The sequence below is a fragment of the Phasianus colchicus genome, chromosome 4 (genome assembly GCF_987193195.1).
Source record: "Phasianus colchicus chromosome 4, bPhaCol1.hap1.1, whole genome shotgun sequence".
NCBI classification, from domain to species: Eukaryota; Metazoa; Chordata; class Aves; order Galliformes; family Phasianidae; genus Phasianus; species Phasianus colchicus.
Window position 1 is genome coordinate 6,710,565 of NC_143439.1, and position 22,357 is coordinate 6,732,921.

Below are 22,357 nucleotides of genomic sequence, written 5' to 3' on the forward strand. Positions count from 1 at the left end.
ATCTGCCAAGACAGTTGAATGAGTATGCGACCTTAAAGACAAGACATTGTGTTGCTTCAGCCCTTGTAGGGACTGGAGATTCTTACATAGTTCAGTAAAAACTGAAAACTTAAGTTCAGCCTGTGCCTTTTGAAGTGAAAGGTTGAACACACAGGAATTTAGGGTCACTATGCATTTTTTAAAAAAGTACAAAATCTGCAAGTGAACTGCAGCTTTTTAATAACGCAAATTTTTTTATGTACTGAAATATGTTTTTTGTTAGTGAGACAACTTAAGCAGCCAGAATGAACCATCCTTATTACTAAAAAAGAAAGAAGCAACTGTTAAAAGTAAAGAACTGGTTTTTCAGTTTTCTGTCCTAAACTATCTCACTCCCCTATTTTATCTAAACAGTGTCCTTTGGCCTGAGATCATAAGCAGAATTATTGTCAGCAAACATTTTCTGGGAAATATGAATGGCTGGAATATCAAAATTAATCTTAGAATGGAAAATATGATGACAGTACCATTTCTAGTTTTGTTGCTACCAACAAAAGTATACTGTTGTGCCAGAATCATGCATTCATATGCCATGCATTAAGCAGACAGCTTCTAAGATTTCTGCCTAAATGACCTAAATTATATATAAATGGTGACACACTTGTATATAATGAAGGATTTATATATCTAATATACAGGAAAGGTATATGTTCATATGCTAAAGCTTTGTTGGCATCTGGAGTGTTGAGGTAAAATTATGATTTCCAGCTGGAACATGATCATTTTAAAGCAAGTCAGTCTGCTTAATTTTAAGATGATACCATGCACTTAAGCTTGATTTCCACTTTCATATGGACCTCACTTACATTGCACTCTTATTACTACAGCAGAACAGCAGTTAAAATAGGCTGCTACAGTCTCTTTAATGTTCTGGGCTCTTAGTTTATAAAGGAGTAATTAATAGGAAAGTCACAATGTTGTTGCAACAACAGTATTGGAGAACCAGTGTGTGCTCTGGTTTGCTTTACTCCTGAACATGCTGGGGGCTTTTGTTTGCTTGTTTTACTTAATAACAATTTTGAGTGTTTCTCTATATTTTTTAGTCAGTTGTTTTGTCAATTGCTTTTTTAGTGAATGTCCACTTTTTCTTTTTTCTTTTTTTTTGTTTTTAAGGAAGAACTCATTTTCCTTTGAGCTGATTTGTACCGCAGTTTACAATTCCTTAGAGCTGTATTCAGCACCTACTGAGATACACCTCAGAATTTACAGTTAGTTAGAATAAGTCTTAGAAAAAAAAAAGTGGGACTAACTACATGAGGAAACTGTTTACTATCTCCTTAGGTTATAAGTATTTCCTGGAAGTCTCCTTTGCTCATCTATGGGTACACATATGGTACTAACATTAGAAGCTGGTCCCTTGTCTCCAAGTAACTCATTAAAAATATGGCATTAAGTAGGCTTGTCTGATCTGCACACGTGGGCTACTGCAGAAATGAAGGCTGAAGCTATCACTGAGTAAATATCTGAGGCTTTTTATGGGAACCGGGCCGCAGAATGAAGTGGAAAGGTAGAATGAAATAAAACCTACTTAAGAACATCAACATTTTAATTATTACTTACAGTATTTGGTTGCTCTTGTAAATATGCTGAACGTCTCAATTCAAATTGACTTACAGCATACTTTTTTTGAGAACTGAAGATTCTGTTGACTTCTGCTCTGGATACACTTTTGTAACAATGTCTAGCTCTGAAAAGTGGGACTATTCAATGTATGTAAATACTTTGAACTTTCCCTGGCTTCTGATTCTCCTGCACCAGTAACTCAGCGGAGTTTTTACCTCCTCCAGGCAAACACTGCATGTCTGATCATCTTTTTGTCTATTTTTCCTTCCTACAGGGACCCAATAAAAATACAGCAGCTGCAGAACCAAATTCGTCTGGAGCAAGAAAGTGGCCAGTGGTATCGTCACCAGCAGCAACCTGAACATCGTCAGCACACTCCCTCATCTCCTTCCTTTCCTCCTCCCCCCTCCTTCCAAGAACTTGAGTCCAGCCAGTCTGTGGTTTCTCCTGTGCCAATGAGTATTCTCAACTCTCATACTTCCCCAAGCATGCAGTCTTCCAGCTCCTTTAACTACGCTCGGCCTAAGCAATTCATTGCTGCTCAGAACATCAGCCCTGCTTCAGGTTACGTGACTCCTTCTTCAGGATCATCTACATCCAGCCTTCCTTCTCCTATGTCTCCGACTGCTTCTCAAAAACAGTTTGGGAGAGTACCTGTTGCCCCTTTCTCTCAGCAGTTTGCTCCAGAAGGGGAGTATGGATGGTCTCCTTCTTCTCCATCTCCTCCCCCCCCACCTCCACCTGTCTTTAGTCCAACCCCAACGTATCCAGTGTGTGATTCCTTTCCACTTCCACCCCCTCCACCACCTCCTCTTCCTTCCCTTTCTTCACCTTCCCACAGCCTGTCTCCAACTCCTAGATTTCCTAATTCTGGCCAGTCTCCAGCAGCTTTTCTCAGCTCCATGCTGCCATCCCAGCCACCACCCGTTTCTGTCAACGCATTAGGCCTCCCGAAAGGAGTGATGCCTCCGTAAGTATTAGCTAATGAGCACTTTGAGTTCTACTGCTGATTGTATGGAAGATCATTGCACTTGTTTCATTTTATAGTTTCCTAGGGTCCTTTGCTATTAGTAGCCAGCTGAAAGAGATATGGTAATTGTTTGCAAATGCCTCTATGCTGGAGATTCGTTACAGTTTTCTAACCATCACAGAATTCAGATTCTGAAAGGGTGCTACAGTCAGAACAGCAGGGAGGGAGCATCAGTGGGGCTGATGAACATATGAAAGGAGCAGCAAAAGGTTCTACATGCCCAGGGCATTGGATCCAAGAAAACCCTTCTCGTGACTCAGTTTTAAGACATGTATTCAGTGATATTTGCAGTCTTAAATTCGCACTGCATCTGGGCACAGAGAAAAATGAAGGAGGACGTTGTTCAAAACTCCCTGTAGCTTTGTGATACTTGAAATGTAAGTTACTGAAGTATATATCTGACAACAAAATGGTCATGATGTATTGAATTTTGCCTAGAGGCTTATTTCCAAGGAAGTCTGAAAGTGGGTTTGGGAAGGGATTTCAAAAAAGAGTGCATAAAAACAAAGAGAGCCCCTTCCCTTAACAACTCCAAATGCTTGTTTTCCCCTTTTGTCTACCCTTAAAGCCAAAATAATATTTTGGAGCACATCAGCTCCCATCATAGTTCAGTTTGTCTTTCTGCTGGCACTAGATTCTCATTCCATCCTTAGAGAACAAAGAGACATGCTGAAGAACAAAAATGAGAATAATTGTATCCAAGGCTTATTTATAACTTTGTCTAGAAGTTTGTCTAAACATATTCACTGTAGCTAGGTGACTTGCTCAGCTATGTACTGTTGCAGTGGGAACTTCTGTTGTATCAGTCTAAGATATATGAAGGAAGAGAAGGAGTAAAGCAGAGAGATATCAAAGTAATAAATCATATACATACATTAAAAAACAAACAAACAAACAAAAAAAAACACCAATAATTATTTATCTTGATTTCTGTTATATGGCTCATTATAGAATGTGGCCATAAAACAGAATTAAGAGAAAATGAATAAATTGTACTTACTGCTCTTTTGCTTATGATAGTTATGATTTTCTGGCTTACTGTTTCCCTTGTACTGGCTGTGTTTCACTGTTGATACTGACTATTGAAAATTGCATGATTGATTTACTGACAGCTTGGCAGCAAGCACAGCCAATAAAAGCCTGAAGTTATCCTTGATTTGTTAATACAGCAAGTACACATAGTTCTGTGTGCTCTGTTGCATTGCTTAGGGCAAACCATTGTACTGTACTGGATTCTCTTTTGAGTTCCCTTCAGTGTTCTGTGATGGTGACAGCCACAGCTCAGTCTTCTGCTGTGTTCCACAGGAGTGGGGAGCAGTATCTTTCACCATTCTGTTGCATTCACGCACATGTTCTTGAAATATTTAGCTGTGTTCCTCTTCCTCACCCCCTTCAGTCTTTGGACACAAATAGAGACTTAACTCGGCAGGGATGCTTCCCTCTTTACCATTTTTCTTGCTCCTCCAAGCCTAGCAGCCAGTCTGGGTATGCATGTGACAGTGTGCCTCTCTCTTAGAACAGGGCAGCAGCCTCAGGTTCTGAGGCTGGTCAGGACAAGGAGATTGGTTCTATTTGGCCTGCATTCCCTCTGGAAATGTAATCCAGGTGGAAGGTGGATAATGTTAACCATGCTGAGTGTATGTGTATGTGATTTATGTGTCTGTGTATATATATCTATTATATCTGTATGTATGTGTGTATACACACACAAATAATGAGTATTTGCCATTTTAATTATAAGATTCAAACATGGGGAGGATGCACTGCTTGATGAAGAAAAAAATCTGTTGTTACAAGTCTTTTGGTCTCCTCTGGTTTCTGCTACAATTTCAGTTCTGTTGTGTTTTTTATCACTTTCACTTTTGCTTCGTCTTTTCCCTTGTCTCTTGCTCTACCTTCACAAATCCTCTTTCCTTGAACGTATTTATTTTTCTGAGATGCCAGTCTTTGAGCCAATATTCCATATCCTCAGCCTATATCCTTACTCTGTATTCCACACATCTCTAAGATCCACTGATTGAAATGGGTGATATTGACAGCGTGCTGTAACAGACTGGCTGCAAAGGATGCATTGTGGTATTCAAAGTTTTGGTTCAGCTTGGCACCTAAAACACTCATCAAGCTGTTTAGCTTTGTCTCTACTTCTAAATTTGTCGTGTAGTTGTGATAATTGTGGGTTGCTGAAAGTAGACTAGCCATGGTTTGAAATGCCATTGATGTAAAGGAGGTATGTGTTTGATGAAAGACTCCAGTTGCAGTGTTTGAATCGGTAGGATTTGTTCTTTAAAAGATAGACTTATGATTTATTACTATATTTTAACTTTAGTGGAAGTTGATTTGGAATTGTAGTTGCATTTAGATATGTCTACTGAGTACCTGTAACAGATAAAGTGCTCTTAGCACAGCTTTTCTATCTGCCTACGGTGTTTTTGTGGCTCTTGTCCTGTCTTTTTCTTTTTTGTGTGTGTATTTGTGTATTTGAGGGTTGTAATTTACTGCTCTTATTTTGCTTGTATGCTCTTTTTACAGTGGTTGTTTACCTTATTCTCACTCAGGCACACTTGTGTCCCTGATAGCCAAATGTGTTTTGTAGTAAGAGCAGAATATAGGTAAAGCAATAAACATTGCAGGGCTGATGTTATAGCTAAGAACTGAATTTTTCCTTGGTTTTGGGATTCTGTGGATAATGTACCATTATTTAAACCAGCTTGATGGTATGAATATTCTCTCATTTTATAGATATGGAAATATTTTACACTATTCTCCCAGGTGTAGCCTTACAGCCATTCCTGAAGCGTGGGAAAAACTCCTTATGAGCTTGCTACATTTTATCTGGACATCTGAAACATAGAAAGCAGCTTTGTCTAGTTAGTACATATTAATTCACTCCTAAATATTCAAAGTATTTATTTGCAACGGTTGTATGGTCAGTATTTCAATTGCATAAAATATATTTGAATTTCCAGTTAGCTCTAGCCACTTTAGAGTTACTGTCATTTTCCAGCTGTGACCATGATGTAGCCATGTTAGCTGAACAGACTTTAGGAACAACCTTTTTTTTTTTTTTGTGATGGAGCAGATTTGATCAATTCATATCTTGCCAGAACATTGTGTTATTCAGCAAGATGAGAAGTACTGGTAGAGCACCACAGCTAATTAAATACTTCAGGAAATTATGAACACTCATCAGTTGCTTCTGAGATAAAACTTGGCTGGAGTTGTGTTGTTTGGATACAGCTGGTAAAAATCTTGGCTCTTTTCTTTCTACCTAAAGAAAGTTCTTGGGGTTGTAAATGTATTGGACTCAGGTTAGCTTTCAGTTACAAAAGACTTGCTGGAAACAGGCCTGGTGTGTGACAGAAACCAAGACTTGAGAGTGTTTTCTCCACACTAAAACCTGTGGAAGCCTGAATCTGATCTTCACCATTCACATAAGAATATGAATTTATTAATTATATTAAATGAGCATGCATTTTTTAATGATAGGAAAAGACAAATTCTGAGTAAGCACATACATTGTTAAGTTTATGTGAGCATAAGTGAAAGCAAACTTAAACACAAGAGAAAGATTTACTGACAAGTTAGTGAATGGTAAAATAAAAACCATGCAAATCATGCCACAAAAGAAAGCACCTTGAGGAAATTGAATTTCTTTTTAAACATTAAAATACCACATACTGTCAGCTACACATATAACTTTCTGAAAGAAACTCCAAAAAAAAGTATTTTCTTGAAGTAGATGCTCCTTAAAGTAGATATTTTCAGTAATATTATCCTAGTCACAAACTGGAAGAAAAAAAAAAGGTCTCAGGCATAGGGTTGAATTTTGGGTGGTGCTGCATTGAGACAGGTGTTGGACTCAATGATCCTTATGGGTCCCTTTCAACTCTGGATATTCTATGATTCTAAATCTTAACAGGAATTCTGTAGGAATCACAAGAGTGGCAACATCAGAGAATTCTGCGTATGTTTTTTCCCCTCTGAATCCAGATCTGCTGGTCTGTTCCTGAAGCTCTGTGCTGATTTGTGTATTGAATTCTTTCTCAAATAGCATGAAGAGGCAAAGTAATCTTTGTGTTTCCTTAATCAGCAGTGATGGTAGCCATTGTGAGGAAAAATAACACCTCTCCATATTTTTATCTTACAGCTTCCAACAGGCTGTCGGTACAAATACCAGCTTTCATTTTTGACTAAAATGCACTGATATCCTATGTAGACCTAGATTTGCTTTTCCTATTTATTTCTACAATTTACAGTTACAACTGTGAAAACAACTGAGATTACTTACAGTATGGATTATGTGAAAATTGTGATATGCAAGAGGATTAATTAATTCTCAATTAAGAATTCTGCCACAAGGCTGGGAAGAAACAGGATGTCTTCCTGTTGCTGAGGTTACTCTTCTCTATGCTGGTTGTTCATTCTTTTCCTGCAGTTCACTGTGGGGCTCAGGAAACTGTATCTTAAAGCAAGTGTTTCTGTCATGGAAAAACTCCAGCAATTATTGGGATTAACTTTATTCCCAACTTCCAATTATCTAAAGCTATCGCTTGTGCCCATTAGATGGTTTTTGTTTAAAGCTTTGTGATTTATTGTGTTGTACCTTCTTTCCTCATGGCTTGGATCTTACTTGTGGCTATTGGAGCAATACCTGTGTGGTTTATCTGTGATATCAGATCACTTCTTGTTGATTGTGCTAAGAAACACCTTATTCTGGGGGTTTTGGTTTTGTATAATGTAACAATGTTATATTCATGCAACTACTAATTTTTAAATGCATATCCATGTCAACTTTTTTGAAATATGATGAATGCATATTTGTTTCATTTGAACTTTTAAATCCAGGCTGTGCCCCAGATCTAATCTATTAAAACTGCATAGAAGGAGAAATCAGGGTTTTAACTTACACAGTAGCCAAACTAACTGAGCCCTTGACAACTATTGCATCTGGAAAACTTAATTTTCCAGATATTTTTATCTAATTCCTTTTAAAATGACCAATGGAGAGGCTTAAGATTGTTGCAAGATGACAAGTAAACTTAACTAAGAGAACTAGTACCTGTACCTTTCCACTGAAAAGAGAGAGAGGCTGTTTGTACCTATCCATTTATTTCTATATAACTTGCACAACTGTGGTATAGTTTTATTTGACCTGCAGATTTTTTCCTTCTGAGGACTTAGTTTTACAGTTTTCTTATTTCATACAGATTTGGGTACCAGAGAAGTGCCTGTGAATGCAAGAGCAGGCACAGAGTTTGGCAGTAGTGGAGACCTTAACCATAGCATTTCATCAGGAGGAGTACAAGTTAATATCTTTGATATATATTACCTGTTCTCAAACCTGTGTAGGTTTCTCTTCACATACTTCTGGCAGTTACCTATTTCTTCTCAAGAGTTCAGGACCATAAGGATAGTGCCAGCCGTCTTTATTTTCAAGTGCAGTCACTGCTTCTGTGATTTCTTCTTGACCGATGGTTCTAGCATAATGCTGGTAGCAGTCTGAAACACAGGTAAGATTACCAGTTACAAAAGAGTTTTTGTTTCCTTCAGTCATTATCCGAATATGTGGACACCATTTGAAGAACAAACAGCACTTGTGTTTCTGTGGTAACCAGTGCAGTGTGAAGCAGAGGACTCGTTTGCTCAGATAGGAAAGAAGAAACCGAATAGGAGAATGGAAAAATGGTCATTCATTTAATAAGTAGAAGTGCATTTTTTTAAGATAAGACTTAGAAGAAGTAAATTTTAGGTGGTGGTCATGCACTCTGTAGGTGAGTTGTTCTGTGTTGTCTCATCAGGTTATGTAATCGAGTCCTAAAGAAGGATCAGACTTGCTCACAGGTATATATTACTCATTTCAATCTTGATCTTATCCAATGCTGAGGCATGATCGTTTTTTTTTCCCCCCACCAATTTCATAACTTGTTCTTGGGTGGTAGAAATTGAACTTTGTTACTCTTGTTTCACTTTGTACTAATCATCCTCAGCCAGGACTCTGCCTTAGGCGTTCCCTTCATTCAGGTACATTTAATGTCACGTTACTGAGTAGAGCTAACTCCTAGTCTCCACAATATATATGACAAGACCAGACTAAAATGATTTTTAAATGGAGCTGCTACTTCAAAGTTCATGGCCTGTTACCGTGCTTACAGTAACTTTGTTCCTACATCAAGTAAAAAACGTGTTAAATGGACAGGAATTAGCTGTATTTTTGGAAGACTTCAGTTTAAGAGGAAAAATCAAGTTACTGTTCATTACCTCAGTACCAGAGAATTGATTTAGATTTCTGTGAAACTGAGCCATGTTGGCTGCAAACAGGAATTTGTTCTTGGAAGGATAACAACAGCTAGTCTGTTACCCTTATTTACACTGTAAAAGGTACGTAGGAAAGGAGAGGGAATCACATCCAGTGTGCACCCCATGTAATTAAAACATGAAAATAACTGCTGGTTTGGCCTTTCTAAACAAATGTTAGGGCAAATATTTAAAACTAAGAAGAGCCAAGCCAAGGTTGCAAAAGTCTTTACTGTCAAAAAACTGTGTGTGTGAATTAAGTTTGCCTGAGTTTTAGAAATTTCTCTGTGCCCTTACTGGCTGAGAGAATTCATACCTGTGGGCTGTTACCTCTGCTTCTATTCAAGCACTCCATGATTTCAGTGATGCACATTTCAGAGGTGCTTAAAATCAGTGTGAATTTCAGGCTGATTCTCAAAGGCTGATTCTTGGCACATTTGCGGTTGCACTTTTGTCAGTGTCTTTAAATATGCCTTTTCCAACTTCATTAATACTTCCTGTGTATTCTGCATCAGGCAAAGAATTGGACACAGAAATACACAAACGACAGAACTTTTTGTTTGATATTATCCCTAAGAGAAGATGAAAAGAAAGAATGAGAGTAAGCAAGGAAGACACAGATTGCAGGAACTTCTTGCATCCAGATAAAGGCATGTATGAATGATGAAGAATCTTAGTAAAAGCAACTGAATTAAGTTTGCTGACAGGCTGTCTTGGCATTCTAAACCATCTCCGAAGCATAGCCCTGTTCAGCTGGAGAGGTCAGATTCACCAAGGGCCTTCTATTTGTTTTGTAGACCTTTATCTCAGGAATGGATGTCTTGAGAGCTAATGTGGAGTGGGTGTGTATGTATATGTCTATTCTTCAATAGATATTTGTATGTATGTAGAAGTAAAGAAAGAGATTCTGAAGAGGGAGTGGAAATAGAGCATCTGCAGGAAGAATTATATGAGGTCTGCTCCAAAAGTAATGCCTCCTGCTTTGTTATGTTGGCCCACAACATGAGAGGAAGATGTTGGTGGTATGGGAGTAGAGGCTGAACCTTCCCAACAACATCCCATTACATTTAGTTGCCTTGTGACAGATGGCAGCAGATGGGCAGTCTGACAAAGTGGTGTCTGACATGGATGACATATATGAAGCAAAAGATTTGTCATTGAATTCCTCTGTATGGAAGAAGAATTGCACTTATTGACATTCATCGATACTTGCTGAACATTTCTGAAGACCAAACAGTGGATGTGAGCAGTGAGGTGGTGCTTTCAGCAGTGGTGACAGTGCCAGTGTGTCACTTCTGCTGGTGCAGATGTTTATGAGCACGATATATATGCTGTTACTCATTGCTAGCAAAAAATGCATAGCTAATGGTGGTGACTGTGTTGAAAAACAGTGTTTTGTAGCTGAGAATATGCTCTATCATGTAGTGTTATTGTGTGCTCTTTGTTGTAGTTTTCATGGGAATAAATAGGAGGCATTACTTTCAGAGTGACTTATGTATTTCTTCGCATACCTCTTCTTTTTTTCCTGATTCAAAATATTTGTGGGGGGGAGGAGAGGGCTCTAAAGGTATCTGAAGACATTTTGGCCAGTATTCCTTTTTATAGTTATATTTTTAGACTAGCTCCTTGCTTAAATATTTACTTGTTAATGCAAGTAAAGAGAATAGAACCTATTTTCAGGCAAATTGCCTTGACTGCGTCTCAGATGACATTTCCAGCCCCACTGTGCAAAGTTCAGGATGTTCTGGCACACAGGGAGAGATCTGGAAGGTTGTTAAGGAGTATGCCACTTGTGTACCAGGGATCCCTAGGCTATTGCTGAAACGTTTGCTTACCTTATTCTTTAGAAAAAATTCCTTAGCTTCCCTGCATAACTTGTTCCACTGTTTAACTGCCATTGTTGGAGAGTAGAGAGAAGGAAAGGGGAGAGTTGTACATTGTGTTTGTCAAAGCTAAGTCTGCCTTTCTTCAAATTAAGTTCTCTGCTTGGCATCAACAGCCACGGAGAATTATTGAATGCCAGCAATTTTCTGATGTTTTATGTTTTCTTATCTCCATTCTCTTCATTTCCTGAATAAATAAGGAAAATTTTCCAACCTTGTCACAGGAGCAGTGTTTTAAAAGCATCTTTCTTGAAGTGCTCTGTGTTATAACTGGACTTGGTGTCCAACAAAAAAGAATCAAAGGAATTAATGAATTTTCTTTTCTTGTGCTGTAGTGTCCCAGATTATATTTGTCTTCCTTTTGAACTAATTGCATTCAGGTTTTAGTAACACAGATTCTTCTGTGAAATGGGTAATGTGTTAGTGTTAATTTTATTTGTATTGTTGTCAGGCTTTGAACATTTTTCCTGAATTTCATCATCATTAGATCGCTTCTAGACTAATTACATAGATGACAGCTGCGTAAATGACTTGCATCCTCTTCAAGTTCAGTGTCATCAGCCAATTTTTGAGAAGTGTGCATTTTTTCCAGTTGTGAAGGTTGAAATAGTAAGTACAGTACAGACCTTAGGAAGACCTCATTGGTTTCTGTTCTTCCAATTTTGTGGGGTAAAACAAATAGTTACCACTCTCTGAATTGTGTTCTTAGACAGTTATGCAGAAAACAATAATACAGTAGAAATTGCATATAGAAATTGTAGCCAGGCTGTGTTTGCCTCATTTGCTAGGGAACTGCTGAATCTCCTGACGGCTTACTCAGAAGACATAAACTGAAGTGTATCAAAACTCTTTTTTGCTCTTTTCCATTCCTGGCAGCCTGACAGGGAGAGAGGAAAGAGTGAACTTTTGAGTCGATACAGTTTTCATTGCCTTATTGTACTGCACTGCTTTGAAGTTGACAGTAATATTGTTTTCTTGTGATTAGTATGGACATTGAACTTACTGACAGTGGTTCTTGTGGTATGCGTTCCCCTTTTAAAAATAGATGTGCTTGCTTTGGGACTTTTTGTTTCCAGAGATAACTGATAATGCCTCAGAATTCTTTCACTGGTTACTTCAAATCCACTCCTGAGAACTTAGCTCACAGGGCTCTGACTTCCCTGGGTAAATTGTAAATTTTGCCTTTACTGTCTCCCAAGTGCAGGCAGAAGCAGGTTTGGTGTTGGTTTTTTTTCTGCTGAGACTCTTAATGCTTTTATCATACGAGTATGAAATTTCTAAGAAGGAATTCGGAAGGAATTGTTGACTTAGAAGATTGTTGAATGAGGAGATCTCCAGCTAATGGCTTAATACTTCGAAGATGAGGGTTGTGCTCTGCTTTCTGCAGCACTAGGCACGTGTCTGCTCTTGTTCTGTGGTTTAATGTGAAAAATGAACTTCTTTTTTTACAAGAACTCCACCGTTTTCCTGTTTTAAATATAATTCCAGTAGCAGAGTATGAAATGTTTTAGGAATTCAGACATAATGTTTCCTGTTACTGTCTTATCAATCTATACATTTAATTTTGTTTTTGCTTTTGACAGCATTTATGTATTGCTCAATTTTAACTATTGGTGAAGGTTACCACTGAAAAGACTTTTTGAGGAATAAGTTCTATCTGACTGTGAATGATAAAGAAACATAGTACTGAACAATTGCCAAGAAATTTTATCATCTCCTCATGATTCTAGTTTAATATCTTCGTGCTGCTAATTATATTATCCTGTTGTACATTGGGAATAAGTTTGCCCTCATCATGCTGGTCTAAATTTTCCATCTCTATCATCTGTGAGTTTGGCAGTTTAGCTGACTTGATTCTATGTTTTACATAACTCATTCCTTTATAATGGGCTTCAGCAATAAAGTGTTGCCTTCCAGGTGTGTGTTCAGAGATATGAAGAATAAACATGAAGTTATGCATTGTGTATTGAAAGCCTGAACCAAGAAATTAGTTAATAAATAGTATAAGAAATTAATGATTAACTACCTTGTTGTACTTCTTTCTGATCATTTTCTTCATGGTATTTAGTGGGAACCTAGTTTATCTGTGCTTATATGGTCACACTTTCATGTCTTCTTTTGCTTTGCTTTCTTGCCATTGTTCATCAGCTTCATCTTTAAGAATATGATGTTTACAGCCATGGCTATAGTACCCTGAGCCCTATTCTAACCAATGCTTTACTTTCAAATAAAGCATAATTTCAGCTCTTTACTTAAACTAACCATTGAATCAGTGATGTGAGTTAGAAGGAACAGCAAAGTAAGTAAAGATGCTAAACTTGTAATTTCAAAGACACAATGACATATTCTTCACTATGGGCAGGATTTTATCCAGTAATTCCTGAGTACCAGTGATTTCTGGAAAGTTCATGAATTTGTCTGTACTGTTTTGCAGGGGATTTCCCAAGAAAACAGGCAGAACTGCTAGAATAGCCTCAGATGAAGAGATTCAAGGATCAAAAGATGCTGTGATTCAGGATCTGGAAAGAAAACTTCGCTTCAAAGAAGACCTTTTGAACAACGGGCAACCGGTATAAAAAATGTAGAAATAACAAAACCAAAAAATATAGAAAATATTGTGGGGAAGGGGAGTGGATGCCAAGGGTAGCATCTTAGATGAATTGTATATAAAGTAAATATGCATTCACTGTTTTTGCGTTTTATATATTTATTCTTTTTAATTGGATTTCCAGAGCTGCATTTCTGTAAGGAATAATAATAATGTATATTTTAGATTATCATTCATTCCCTCTGTTGTTGAGCAATTTTACTTGAACTTAACAAAGCAGTGGAGATCTCAAAGGTGATGAATGAGCAAGCAAATCAAACCATTGAGATGCACAGGTGTTAAGTTCTCCATTATTTTTTGTACATTTTAAGATATGCATAAAAGATAAAATACTAAAATCTTCCTGCTCAGAGTTGATAAGAAGCAACTCTCTCAAGGCTTGATTATTAAGACATTGATTTAAATTTCTTTGAAGCAGGAACCTCTTTTAAGAAGAAGGTAATGTAAAAAATGCAGGCTGTCATCCCTGTTTTGCCCATGAAATGTTTTCAAAGGCATAGGCATGGGAATGACTTGGATATCTTTGCTTCACTGAAAGGTAGCCTAGGTTTCTTATGACCATACTTAGAGTTTTGCTACAGTGTCTGACATCTGGACTACAGTGTTTAAGTTCAATGTAATTTCTTGAGTCCAACTGTCTACTCCACAGCATCCAGATTCTGTTCTCAGTAAGGTCAGTGATGTGATGGGAGTAACTAATGCTTCCATACTTAGCTTTATCCATTGACCACAGAGGGTTTGGTAGTTTTCTTTAGTAGTTAAACAGAGTCACTCTCATAATGTAGAGGTTAATTTCTTTTTCAAAGGAGATGGGTTGGTGTATGGGAACTGTTGAGTCACAGCCTGAACCACTGATTGATCATCTGAGGCAAGCACTGAGTCAGCCCTGGGAGCACAGGTGAAGGCGATTCAGCTGTGTGACCAAAAGGGGTAGAGCCTGGCTGCAGCTCTCCTAGACCCCATTTAAGGGCTGACTGCAACTGGGAAAGGGTCTTTTTCTGGAGATCCCTCCTTTTGGAGTTTTTTACTGTGAGCCTAGGACATGGGTTAGCATTTCATTTTTGATCGTCTCTTTCCACCACAACAATCTTTCGTACTATAAACCTGTAAAATACTATCCTAACCACACTACTCTTCTAATTGTACATTTGTTAATTGTGCTGGCCATAACTATCAGCTGGCCATAACTATCAGCTGGCCATAACTATCAGGCCTATTTTGGAAAGTAAGAAAGATGCTTGTCCTGTGCAAGTGTATTGAATATCCTTAGAAAGCCTACATGGCACAAGGAGGGGAAAAAAATGAGGTGATAAGATTATGTGGGAACTTAAACCAATATATTCTGTTTTCGTTCTTGCTTTGAAGCTTTTGCCCTGCAGATTCCTGTCTAGGGTGATTCTGTTTGTGTGATCGTGGCTGTGAACACTTGGAGTGGTCACAGAAGAAATTAGAGTGAAGAAAAGTTCATTAATTGTGTAGATGCTTGTAAGGCAGCCAAGATTAGTACCTAATTGTCATGAGTCCCTATTTTAGCAATGCCACATCTAAAAAACAAAAACAAAAAACTTCTGTAAGGCTTTTTGAAAAATGAAAGCATTAACTGGACCTAATGCTTTTTCCATTCTTTCATTTTTTTCTTTGTATTCAACCACATAATTGTTTGCCTTTCATTCGCTGGCATATTTTTGCAATATTTGTAAGGATGTATCTTGAATGCATGAAGTATCTTATTGAATATAGAAGGAAAAATAGCAATGGAAAACTTGAATTCTACACTCGAGGTTCTCCTTTAACTTGCTTTACCTTCTGAGTGTAAACTGCCACTCCATCTTCTGTAAGTTGTTTCCTTAATTTGTGAAAGACTAAGAATAAATAGAAATTAAAAATCTAAAAGAAATTACTTTTCTATAAAACTGCTGTTTTATTTCTGACAAAACAATCAAATAGAGTAAGTGGTATCTCCTTGGCATTTTTGACAGAGTTTTCTGCTGTGTGCTTCTAATGTAGCAGAACAGCTAGGGGTAAGATTTGGGATGATTTGCCATAAGCTTTTTTGATGGCCATGCTGATTTAAGTAGTTCCTTTTGCTCATTCCTGCCCAAGTTTCTGGCAGGAGAAGGGAAACAAATGGCAGAGTCAGGACAGAGGTTGGTTAAGCCAGAAAGGCCACTTGTTTAAAAAAAAAAAAAAAAAAAAAAAAAAGAAGCAGCATTGCAATCTGTGGTAGAAAAACTGCTGTTAAAAGCATATTGCTGCTCTCTTTCACATCACTTAAAGCATTGTTTACTGTCTAACTGCCATGTAGTCATGTAGTTCTTAATGAGAAATAAGAACCTTTATTTCTTCTTTTCCCCTTAGTCCAATTGCTCTTTGTTTTACTTTGTTTTGTTCTTGTCCAGAGATTAACATATGAAGAAAAAATGGCTCGTCGATTGCTGGGGGCAGACAGTGCTGCAACTGTCTTCAACATACAGGAACCAGAAGAGGAGCCTGCAATACAGGTGCTGCATAACTCTACAAGTACATAGGAAAATTAAAAAAAAAATCTTTAATAGGCAGCAATTCACTTTTTAAAAAGTCCTCCATAAGACAGTAAGTGTACTCAAGATAGGAGAGATTTGATTTCAGAAGTCATACGTTATATATCAGCAAAGCAAACTGGAGAACCACGTGCCTGTTGCTCAGTTTTTCCATGCTGAATAAGGTTGAGAGTTCTCACATGTCTTCTGTCAGCTTTAAACTCTCCCATTTATCCTATTCTGTCCTGCCCTTTAAGTCTGTCCAGGCAAAAAATACATCTGCTATCTTGAAACTGTCTTGTCTTTATGTGTGTAATCTGCACTTTTTGAATGCTGATCAAAAATGTAACTGGAAGTCTGCTTGGAAGGCCAGGTACAGGCTCCCCATTGTTCAGATGCCAGAGCTGCAATTCGGAAATGTGTAGCATTTATTTGCTTACGTTACCACATAAAGTACCTTCTCCTCATATGCATTCACATTTCCATGAATACCTCTCTGTCTTCTTTCCGCTTCTTGATCTTTTTTTCTACTCTTGCAGGAAGTTTGTTCTACTGATGCTTCTGTAGCGAGTCCTATGGATATTCAAAAGGTTAACATTTTCACCTTTTTCTTTCTTTGTTGTTCTGATTTTTTTTAATTATTATTTTTAATTTTCTGTTGTCTGTCTACTTTCCCTTTCACTGTTCTTGGTTCATAACAAGAGATCACCACCATTAATAACTGGGAAGATTGGGAATGCCTTCCATTTATGTTGTTAATGATGATCTCTAAACCTAATTGATTGTGAGCAGCTTAACTGCAGTAGTGGCATGCTCCAGTATCTTTCTGCTCTAATCTTAACCTGTACTGATACTAACAGCCTTGCATCTAAATCAACTGCTCTTTATGTATACTTTATGATCTGATTTTATTCCTTTGTCCCCTGGAAATCCACCATTTAAAAAAAAAAAAAAAAAAAAACGGCATTTTACAAGGTATTTCTCTCTTCTATTTACTGTGGGCTATGATTAGTTCTGTAACCTGCAGAAAGGCTACATGTCATTCCTAGGCTAGAATCAATGACAAAGAATTGGTATGTGTAAGGAAACTCCACATGAGATGCATTTTCTGTCTTAAAAAAGTAAAGATCAGAGACAACAGTCAAAGGTCATCTAAAAGAGAACTTAATTTCTGCAGAATGGGAAAGTCATTGGCTAGTAAATTTCCCAGTATCTGGGAAATTTAAACAAGCAGTATTGTTTTACACTAGATGCAACTTTCTGCTCTTTGCAAAACTTGAATATTCTGATGAGTAACTTTCTTTCTACGGAAGAAGTGATACTTTTGGCCAGCCAGAGGAGGAACCATGGCAACAGGAGTGAAGGGAGGCAACTATCATGAGCAGTGGTGCCATTTTCTCATTTTTACAGGCAATTGTAAACAAAACCATTTCAACCTTCTGGTGCAGCCTCTGGTACGGTTCTGTGCAAACAGCAGATGTGAACCATATGGTCTTCTGGCCATCTGGAAGCAAAATCCACCCTAAATCTGCCTGTACCCTGAAGGAAATATTACTGTGCTTCTTTTTGTCTTTATGAACTGCTTTGGAATACTTTTATAACCCCTTTTTTTTTTTTTTAATTGAAAGCAACCAATGGCTTTCCTTCCCCTTGTAAATTAGACCTTAAGATAACATGAAGTACAATTTTTGCCTCATACCAGATGTCTTCATTGTTTCATAGGGAAGTTATAGTATTCTTCTGCAACTAGATACAATTTCCCTTTATATGGAGGATCTTAATGGATTGTCGGAGATCAGTAGAATAACAACAACAGTCACAGAAACATCTTGCACACATCATGGTGCAACACATCTTCATATGTTGAATTCTGACATTAATGTGAACCTTTTTTATTTGACAGGAATATAAAGTCTCCAGCTTTGAGCAAAGATTGATCAGTGAAATTGAATACAGGCTGGAGAGATCTCCTGTGGAGGAATCAGATGATGAGGTGCAACATGGAGATGAACCTATTGATAACAGTGCATCACCGTATTTTGAGATAAAGCTGAAGCATTACAAAGTCTTTGAGGGAATGCCGGTCACATTTAGCTGCAAAGTGACAGGAAATCCAAAGCCAAAGGTAAGAGAAGAGAGTGAACAGTTCTAGAAATGCTCTGTAGAGCTCTTTGTTAGTACCTTACAGTTTAGCCCCTAGACCCTGTGAGTTGTGTGGGAATAGTAGACATTCTCTTTAGGTAAGATAATGCTGATAATCTGGCAGTTGCTTTTGTCATCGTGGAATGTGTTTAGATTTATCAGACAAAAATCTACTATCAAGCTTTAGTTCTTAATCTCTCTTTCTTGAGACTTCATCACCATTATTTAACCTAGAAGTAATACTTTTGTCACTTTCAGTTTCCCTCAGGGTGCATCTGCAACAAAATGTAGTGTGATTCTAGAAGTCTGCATTTGAGCTGGCACTGTGGTTCCAAAAGCAATCACAATAGGTTAACAAGGGTTAACTGACTTAAGTACAGCAACATGCTTATACAAAGGTATACTGCTTCTGGTTCAGAGGCTACTGTGGTATCTGCAGTCTTCAGCACTGCAGTTTATATCTACACACTTTTAACAAGACTAGACTTTGTTGAAGGTTAGAGAAAGGCAGACTGAAATTCCGTAAGCTCCCACATATCACAATTGCAAGATGAGACATGATGGTGAGGTTCATAATGATGAGCTTCTGAAGGAGGGTTGGGCTTGGGAAGTGTTTCCTTTTTGCAAATGTAAAAGCACCAGCTGTATGATGTCAGTAGTCTGGAATAATGCCTTTCTTTGGTAGGTAACGTTTAACTATTGCATAAATTACCTGGCAATTACCTGACTTGTTATGGATTAGGCAAACAGCAGCAGCATCTCAGACTGCCTTGTCAAAGCCTGTATGTTCCTCTGAGGTCCTTGCAATTCTTACAGTGACCTCTGGTGGCTAGGGGCTCTTTTTTACCTCTTGGATATCTGAGAGGTATGTGAAAAGAATGAGAAGACCTTCCCTAGAATAAACTGTACAAGTATTGAGAATCTTGAACTGACTTTACATGCCCAGTGCTATAAATGTATGATACTGCACACACTGTAAACAGGAAAAATCAACTTTGTCAGGTACTGGAGAAAGAACAACAGCTACAGCAACATCTACTCTATCAAGTAGTGCAGACCACAAGAAGCAAATCTGTAGAATGAGATATCCATCTCTGCATGCATTTCAGGAGGTTTTACTTCAGACTCTAATCTCATCCTATGGACTGAAGCAGATGCAGTATATTAGATGTGTTCTTGGAGCTCATTTTCTGGCTTAGTTTCATCTGAAAGAGGTCCAACTCTGTATTCCAAGACCACTTCACAGCACGAACCACTGCAGTATAGTAGGGGTGATCAGTGTACTCATATCAGAAAAGCACTCGTGCTTCAAACTGGAGTAGTGTAAACACTGAGAAATCTGACTGAAGCCAGCCCTTTGATGTCCAGCATTGTTTTTGACATGACCATACAGAGGAGTCTGAGGTGCTGAATAAGGCTGGAAGACAAATTGTTTCATTGCTGTTAGAGGTGAGGTGTGCTCTTTCTGCCTGGAGCTTATGACTAAGTTGCTGAATGACCTCCTATGAGTCAGCCTTAGTCAACTGTTGCCATTCCCTTCTTTTCACACTTTTCAATTACGGTGCAGTCTCACAGTTATCTCAATCTGATTTAAGACAGATGAAAGAGGATGCCTCTTCCTCCTTCCCTCACTCTCCTTGTTTTGGCATTAGCGACTGCACAGTTGGGAAACCACGTTGTTTGTATTTCCCTTAAAATGCTGCCCTGTGAAGGAGTATTGTGTTGTCAAAGCATGCACATTAAGTGATTTGCTCCTGCACCTGGGACTGTGACCCTTTATTCCATTCATTTGCAAATGCTTTGTGCAATTTGTTAAGTTGCTTGGGATGAAACCAACTTCAGGCCTGTTGGATAGCTACTTGTTAGTTGGACTTGGCAAATGTCAAAGGCTGTTTTCTCTTCACCTGACTGAGTGTGCCAACATAACAGTTTTGACATACTCAGTGGTTGAGGGCTGTCCTTCTGCTGTAGTTTGTTGAGGCTGGAAGTGTTGCCCCTGAACAAATTCTTTACTTTGGCAAATGAAAAGCTGGAAATAATTTACTAACTTAAAGCTCCTCCCTTCTAAGTGTTCTGTCACCTCTGCCAAGGAACAGCTTTGGGAAGGACTGCAGTGTTTCTAAAATCTGGCATTCATTATGAGGGATTTTTCTAAAGAAGGGTTATTGGCTTGATTATTTTTTCTCCTGAACATGCTGTGTAAATTGAATACTGATGTGCAAATTCTGTCTTCATAAATATGACTTTTTAAATCTGAGGTTCCTTTCGTTATAACCATCCCCATAATGTAAAACTATCATTAAAATGAGAACTTGTGGTAATGCAAGAGGGATTGTGGAGTACTTCATTTTAAGGGATAGTTCTCTTTGGAATTAGGAAAATGCCATACAAAAGGTTAATTGAGATTTGAATGTCTCATAAAGCTTGTACTGCTCTCTCTACATGAGGCTGAATATAATTCATAGTGATTAAAAATGACTGTGTTGCTTAAGATCAGAAACCCTTCTGTACTGTGTATTCCACTGTATTTCCAGTCATTACACATCAGTGTCTGAAAATCTGATACAAATAAAAGCAATCCAGATGCAGTGCTCAGTGCTTACGTAGTTTAATGGTACATTTATTAAAAGGGAAGAAAGAAAATGCTTTACTACAAGGACCATTGTCTCCAGTAGTGGTAGTGTTTTACCTATAAATTCCAGGCCAGATGAAGACAATGTTAAGCACCTACTACACCTAAGTAAAAACATTTTATGCCAGTGCTTTTAGATCTAATGAAAATGAGTATGGGACATCATATGCATGATGTTTGGATAGCTGGTTCAGTTAATATTTGCATGCATTTCCATGTAATAATTCCTGGCACGTCTCCTGATATTTCTGATAAGTTCATTGTTATTGAATAATTACTACTTAATGCAGTAGATTTCCAGGCAGCATTATGACACATACAAAGCATGCAAGTTAGAACTCATTTTTTGCAGCTCCACTGTTACCAACAGCCATTATGATTTGTATATAAGTGATCAAATATCTTTTGCATCTCCAGTAAGTGCTCTGTCAGCAGATGAGAAGACATTACCAAATCTTTTGTTAGCACCAGAGAGTCTTTGCAAGCCTGCTGACGGACAAAATGGAAAACAAGTATAACTAGCTATTGAGGAAATGAAATCATTTCTAGTTACACACAATGCTTGTTAATATAAAAAACATACACGGTAATTAATTTTTAAAGGAAATTTCCACCCATTCTCTCCCAAACCTTCTCCATTGTGTTTTAGTGAAACGTACATTAATTAATTTTATCCCCAAGTGAATGTGTGAGAGCTTTGAAATGTTGCCAGGTGGCAGCCCCCATGCTCGTGTCTGCTGCCCCCAGGGATGCCTGCAGCCAAGGCTGCAGGGAGTGCAGCACAGTTTGCAGGGAGCAGAGGTCTGCTGGTGGCTGCAGGTACTCTGAGTGAGGCTCTACCACAGAGCCACCTCCTGCAGGAGCTAACCCTCAGCCCCTCTCTCTTCATGCCTTGTGATACGTGGGGAACTTGATATCAACTAATGCTGCTTTAAAGACAAGTGAGGCCTGCTTGTGTGAACAGGAGGGTTTCAAAAGTACACCCAGCACTGAGTGGTGAGTGGTGTCCACTCTAGAAGTACAAAACGGTGCTGGCTTTAGGGAGAACGTGCTTCAGGTATGACAATAAGTGCTGTCCTGTGCAGGTGCTGACTGCACCTTGTGACATTCCTACATGCTCCTCTGTGAGTTTTCATGCTTTCGTGCATCTCTCTCATTTTTTTTTTAACACACAGAATTCAGTTTGAGGTTTTCCTTGTTTTTAAAATACGATGCAAAAAAAAAAAAGGTCAGAATTGAATCTTATCATCATTATTGCCTTAAGTCTGAGGTATTAAAATCACATATGTGGATTTTGTGTGTGTGTAATTTATGGATTACTGAAGATATTATTCTACATACATCATTTTTTGGCTCATCAAGATCAGATCTTGGGTCAGCCAGAGAAAAAAATTACGTATCAAAAGCAATGGAAAAGACCTCTGTCTGAGAGGTAATTTAACTTTGCTGTACAAGTTGGAACTCTGCTGTTGCTGGCACACAGTTATTAAGGGCTGTCGATATACTGAGTGACTTAGAAGTATTTCCTGTTGCTTTGTGAAGCTGCCTTTTCTTGTGGATGTCACGCCGGGGTGATGTTGTGGGACTTGGTCCTGCCACTCGGGAACGGGTGTTGTTGTTTGATCACTGTTTCACTGTTTGTTTCAG

General features: G+C 38.2%; 1 protein-coding gene across 3 annotated transcripts in view; it reads left to right on the top strand.

The window, feature by feature from the left end:
• The window catches only part of LOC116242847 (palladin), a 139,931-nt gene that overhangs the window by 104,495 nt on the left and 13,079 nt on the right, over positions 1-22,357 (top strand). For all 3 annotated transcript variants that reach the window (XM_090138495.1, XM_090138494.1, XM_031613844.2), the window contains 4 exons: positions 1,877-2,572; positions 13,244-13,379; positions 15,817-15,918; positions 17,840-18,061. In XM_090138495.1, coding sequence (XP_089994621.1) covers positions 1,877-2,572; positions 13,244-13,379; positions 15,817-15,918; positions 17,840-18,061 — 1,156 coding nt within the window. The remainder of the gene's footprint in view (positions 1-1,876; positions 2,573-13,243; positions 13,380-15,816; positions 15,919-17,839; positions 18,062-22,357) is intronic.